The sequence below is a fragment of the Miniopterus schreibersii genome (assembly GCF_964146895.1).
Source record: "Miniopterus schreibersii genome assembly, chromosome: 2".
In the NCBI taxonomy this organism is placed as follows: Eukaryota; Metazoa; Chordata; class Mammalia; order Chiroptera; family Miniopteridae; genus Miniopterus; species Miniopterus schreibersii.
In genome coordinates this window covers 48,645,006-48,651,201 of record NC_138102.1, presented here as the reverse complement: position 1 = coordinate 48,651,201, position 6,196 = coordinate 48,645,006, and the positions used below count along the sequence as shown (strand labels likewise).

At 49.8% G+C, this 6,196-nt stretch overlaps 1 protein-coding gene across 1 annotated transcript; it reads right to left on the bottom strand.

Annotated features, from left to right (window-relative positions):
- Positions 1-876: 876 nt before the first annotated feature.
- Positions 877-5,977, bottom strand: SPRY2 (sprouty RTK signaling antagonist 2). The gene is made up of 2 exons (XM_081129583.1): positions 5,470-5,977; positions 877-2,636 (listed from the first exon to the last, which is right to left on the bottom strand). The coding sequence occupies exon 2, from the start codon at positions 2,583-2,585 to the stop codon at positions 1,638-1,640; it is 948 nt and encodes a 315-aa protein (XP_080985709.1). The 5' UTR covers positions 2,586-2,636; positions 5,470-5,977; the 3' UTR covers positions 877-1,637.
- Positions 5,978-6,196: the final 219 nt, after the last annotated feature.

Sequence of the window (6,196 nt, the reverse complement as noted above, 5' to 3'; positions counted from 1 at the left end):
AAAAGGCTGTGCTTTTGGAATAAAAAATCATCCACCACAAAGTGACTAATTAATCAAGTGACTTATTACAAATAAAAAAATCCTTATATTTGTCAAGATGGGCTTGTAGCAGCTTGCTGTGTTTGCTCCCAAAAGACAACTGCAAACAGACTTATTGTCATATTGCATCTTTTTCTCAAAGTAAAATTTAACAATTTTCTGGATAATTTGATTAAATAAGACAGGGTGCTCTCAAGTTGTCCTGCTTCAGCTTGAATTATCAGGCCAATATAGAATGACATTTCATGATATCCTTTACCTGAGTCAAAAACAAGCTATATTTTCTGTGCCTTTCCTAACATAAGGAATTCAGTATCATGGTGATAAAACAAACCTTGAGTCTAAAACCAAACACACTGGAAAAAACATAGCCATGATCAGCTAAGTCAAGAAAACATTTTGTCTCAGTTATAAGCATTTCTGTGTCTATACTGAATGCCTGACACACGGGATATTCAATAAATGTTTGTTAAACTAAATTAGTTTCTCCGGTCTTGAATTAGCCTCATGGCATTCATTCTTAATACTAGATATAAAGAAAGTCTAATTGTTAATCTTTTAGGGAAGTCTTCTAAATGTATCAGTTTAAGATTAAAAACAAAACAAAAAACGCCTGCAAAACAAAGGCAAGACAGCAAATTTACAAAAGCAGATAGAACAAGAGCAATGATGGAGCCAAAAGAAGTTCATGATTAATACAGGTAAGTGTGTCAAATACTCAGTTATTTCTCTCCTGATTACTATAATTCTCCCACAAAGTCATCAAATCTCCATGATACTTTAAAGCAGTAACCATAGATTAAAAACCCCAAACGGTAAAATAAGACAAAAGAGCTGTTTAATTTCAAACGTTAATATATTTTCTATTTTATATTGAACATTTGCATCTGTAACCCCTCATTTGCAGCAACTATCACATCCTCATAAAAGGGGCAAAATTTGTAAGATGCCTCTTAAAATAAATATTCTTTTTTATAAAATAATAAAACTTCAAATAAATATTCTTTACACTAAACAATATGTTGAAAAAATTAGAAAATAAAGGTTGAATTTTACTGTAACTGTACAATATACATGAAGTCCAAAGGGAAATCAGAGTCTTACAATAAAGGCTTTCTGTAAGGCAAAATACAATCTAAAAACATACTGATTGATTCACATTCTTCCGAATGTACAACATATTAGTATAATATTTTGTGACTGTGCCATATAGCATGGCACAACTTGTTTTTCACAGTTGCAAATATTATTGTATATACAAAAATATAGCACATTATCTCTGGAGAAAACAATGGAAAAGAAGTCATTTGCTAATTTACAAATTTTGCAAGGACTATTCACAAACAAAAATTTTGCCTAGGAGTATCTGTTGCTTTAGCTTATGCAACGAGTTGCCAGGTTCTATATCCCATACCTTGAGTTCTAACAAGCGTATCAGTTAAAATGGCACATGGACAAAAGCATTTCACTGCAAACAGCAAAGAATAGCCCAACCCTCTACTAACAGTGCCAAGTTTATAACTGTTTAGTGTGTTAAAAAGAAAAAGAAAAAAAAAAAGGAACAATCGTTATTACTGTAATATTCCTGATTAATGATGCTATGTTGGTTTTTCAAAGTTCCTGGGTGGGACAGTGGGAACTTTGCAGCAAACTGTGTTTGAGTTTTTACACCGGCATCCAGGCCTATTAACCCGATCATAACACCCCTGGCACAATTTAAGGCAACCCTTGGCTGGAAGGTAACACCATAAACAAGGCAAAAAGAGGGACATGACGCCCATAGCCGACCAACGTGTACAACAGTGAGACTGGCTGCAAGAACACGGGTTGTCAGCACAGTTGTCCTCGTCATCATTAGAACAGTGATAGAAGAGACCTTTCACACAGCACACACAAGTCCCATAGTCAATCACGTTCTGGGCTGAGCAAAGACACTGCTTGTCGCAGATCCAGTCTGACGGCAGAGGCCTCGGATAGGTGCACTCCTTACACTTGCACTTGCCACAGTCCTCACACCTGTAGGCATGCAGGCCCAAATCTTCCTTGCTCAGTGGCTTAAGCTCACCTGGCTTGAGCTCCGATTTGGGCTGCACCCGGATTATCCCATCAGCAATTGGCCCAGAGGTGAAGGATGGTCCCAATAGTCTCTGTTCGGAGGAACTGCTGCTGGTACTTGTCCTGGTACTGCTCCGAGACCCCGAGCTGACGGTGCTGATGGACCTGGACAGAGAAGCTCGTGCAGAAGAATGGACCTGTGAGTGCTGGAGCCTGGAAGGCTGGCGGTGCTCAGGCAGACCGTGGAGTCTCTCGTGTTTGTGCTGAGCGGAGGGGCGAGGAGCAGGCTTGAGGCCAGGTCTCGGGACAACGGTAGGCCCCTCTGTGTACTCATTGGTGTTTCGTATAGCTCTGATCTGATCCAGGGACAGCACGTGTACCTGCTGGGTGAGGGCTTCTCTGGGGTCAGGCTCCCCACGCTGTCTGATGCTGTCACGGGGTGCCTGCAGCAAGGGTTGTGACCCACTGCCACTCTGAGCTCTGGTCTCCATCAGGTCTTGGAAGTGTGGTCACTCCAGCAGGCTTAGAACACATCTGAATTCCTGCGGAAACCAAGAGGGAAAAGTAGGTTTACACTCTAGGATACTTCCCATTCTCCACCCACCTTAGTTAACTCTTCATTTCCCACTTCCCCTAGAGAAACAGGATTTGTATCTGAGTGGCTGTGGGGGTTATTAGAATAGCCCCATGATCAATACCTGCACCAGAATGTAAAATTTGGGCTGGATACAGACAATTCTTTAATCTTTCGGTGCGTAGTGACACAAAGCTGATCTTTGTTTCAATCACTTCAGTAACAATTCCTTATGCAAATAAACATTAAATTTGCAAGGTTCAGGTTCCATGTCAAAATTGCAAGAAAGTGATGTTAGAACATAACCAACTGCAACTGGCATTTTCAATAGCTGAACACCTTTTCCAACTTTGAAAGGGTTTACGATTATCATGGTCATTTGTCTTTAGCGTTAATAAATACAGCCTAGAAATTCTTTAAGTCTGCTTTCAGACAGCAAATACCTTAAACTATTACTTAGCTAGTATTTTGTAACTTTATAAAATTCTGTATGATGAACATGGCATGCAGAAAGTAAACACCTCCCTCCCTCCAGGAATAGTTATAGATTTCACAACAGTCATGCAGTACCATTCACTATACAGTAGGCACGAAGTTTTAGAATGAAAAACCAAACGATTTCAAATCCTGGTAGGTGCCAGGAACACAAGCAAGCACACTCACACGACATGCATAAGACAGGAACTCATTTTCAGCTTCTCAGCTTCAGAGTCAAGTATTTTACAGCCTGATTGCCTAGAAGAACTTAAATTTTATAGCTCACTGTTCTGTTTTAGAAATAAATTATGTCCACATCTTAAATGCTTTGCCCGTTTCTAAAAATAAAAAAATAAAAGGTCACGTCTCAAATCTATCATTCTGACAAGTAATGGCTTTAACTGCAATCTCTCGATACATTTCAAAACTACCATCCCTTTTACCACTAAGTCTACAGTGAACGAAAACGGGCAAAAGTGGACTTTTAGCCAACCTCGGGTTTTTAGAAGAGACACAGGCAGGTGACACACGCCTCCCGATTCCGCACAAGGCAGAGCTGGAAACCGGATCTCACCTCCAACAGGAAGGCAGACCGGACAACGCCGCCCTCGCCTTCACCGCGTTTATCGGCTCTATCAGCGCCCAGCACCGTCCCCAGCAGGTGGGACACAGCCGGCGCCCCGAGGGACTCGCCTCCCGGGGGACCCACGCAGCCCAGAGGGCGGGCCAGCCCCCCAGCGCACAGTCCGGAGACCAGCAGGCTGCCGGGGCGCGCGGGGCGGGGGGCGGGGAGGGGGAGGCGGTGCGCGCGCCTGCGGAGGGGACGCGCCGCGAAAGCTCGAGCACACTTCTCCCGACCCACCCTTTGCAGCCGAAACTCTCCCCCACCCCGGAGACCTGCCTTCCAGCTCCAAAGGGAGCCGCTCCGCCCCCAGGGAGAGGTCACGTAGCCCACCGCAGGGCGTTCCCGCAAAGGCTCCCGAACATCCGGCACGGGCTCCCAGCCCTGCCCTAGACACACAGCCCGGGCTCCGAGGTCTGGCCCACGCGCCCGGCGCCTCCGCCGCGCACTGGCCGAAAGGGCACCGCCTGCAGTCAGCACACGCCTATATATTAAAATACAGACATACACACATCTGTATTTCTTAAAGTTAAAGAGAAAGTCCTTTTTAAAGAAAGGACATTTTACAGGGCTCCACTGCACACGTCGGGCATGCAGGACCCGCATCCCTGGGCTGGGAACTTTCCGCGCAGATGTGCTTCCTGTGGAAAGAAGCATCTTTCGGGGGGAGGTTTTTTTTTTTTTTCTCTCTTTTAAAAGTTATTTCTACCGACCCCTGCCTCTTTCGCACCCCTCACCCCCGGGGCCCTCTCACTCCCACTCCTGCTTTTAAACTACTTTGAAATACCCATTAAGAAGTGTGTGATCAGCCTAAGGATTGGGGGGGGGGACTTCAGCACAAGGGTGGGCCAAACCCACACAGAAACCACTTTGTAAAAACGCACAAGATTCCAAATTAAAAAACAGCAGCAGCAACAACAAAAAGTAGATCCGCCAATCAAGGGGGAGGGGGGCTAGCTTCTTTTGCCACCTATTTTCAGGTAATGGAAAACGATCGCGACCGCTTGATGACTTTCTTCCTGTGTTGGGTCAGACCAATCTTCCAAAAATAAGAAAAGCGTGACCCAGGCCGACCAAGGAGAACGGAAAACAGAGAAAGCTGCACTTCCGAACCGCAGAGACGCGGCGCCAGGCGGGGCGACGCTCCCACCCGCACCGGGCTCTCCACTCGGGACACAGGCGGGGGCTCCCTCCACCCGGCCCCCTGTCCTTTCTTCACCCACTGGCTCTCGCTGCCCTCATGAGGCGAGCGACTCGCGTGCCTCGGTCCCGTGGGCACCCCAGTCTCGGGACAGCCTCTCCCAGGACTCGCCTTCCCCGGGGAGGAACAGGTTAGAAATGCGGACGCCTGCAACGGCAACAGGGAAAACTCAGTCTTTTTCTCCCTCTTCCGCTCTCGGAGCCGAATTCGGGACCAACGCAGGGCTGGGAGCCGACTCCGCGAGCCTCCGCCACCCCAACCCCCAGAGCGCGGGCGCGTGGGGCAGGGGACACTGCCGGCGCGCGGCAGCCTCCGCCCGGGCAGGCCGAGCCCCCGGCCAGGCGGCCCGCGGGCAGCGCCCGGCCCTCCGCGGGGAGCCCGGGAGGCACCGCCGAGAGGCCTCGGGGAGAGACCCCGCTCCGGCCCCGCTGCACCTACTCCATGTTGTCCGCAGCGCGCCGGCCCGGGCGCCGGGAGGGGGGAGAACCGAACGCGCCTCACCGTGATCGCGGCTTTGCACCAACCCCTCTCCGTTGGAGTCTCTTCTTCCTGCGATTTGCAAATAATTCCAGCCCCGATGCAAACTTTCCCCCCCTCCTTCTTTCCAAACTCTGCTTCAGTCCAACTTCCGAGCGATCGGCGAGAGTTAAAAAAGGAGAGGAAAATCCGAAGCCAAGTCCCCAGCCGAAGAACACTCCGAGGTTCAGGGCTGGAGGCGACCCCCCTTCTTTTCCAGAAGCGCACGCGGAGTATTTCCTCTTTTTTTCTCAATGAACTGGAGGCCGAAGCGCCAACGGCGAGTCTCTTTCCCTGGCAGAGGAGCGAATGAGACAAGAAAACGGCCTTACAGAGCACCTAGAGCCAGATGGCCAAGTCGTGAGGCTGCCGCCGCGTCGGAGCGGAGGCGGCGCGGGGCGGCGGGCCGGGCCGGGCGGGCGCGGGGGCCTGGGCGCTGCGCGCTCCGCCGGCCCCTCTCCTCCGCTCGCGCTGCGGCGCGCAGCTCGGGGTTGTGCAGACTGGGCGTTGTGGAGGCGCGGCGGCGAGGCCGAGGCGGGGGCGGCGGGGGCGGAGGCGGGAGGGGGGAGGGGGAGGGTCTGGGGCCCGGCCGGGGGGGCTCGCGGTTGGCCTGCGCCCTCGCCTTTCCGGAGGAGGCAGGGAGCTCTGCGGCGGCCGCGGCAGCAGTAAGTGGCGTCATGTGGATCCGAGGCGGAACAGAGCAGTTGTTGTC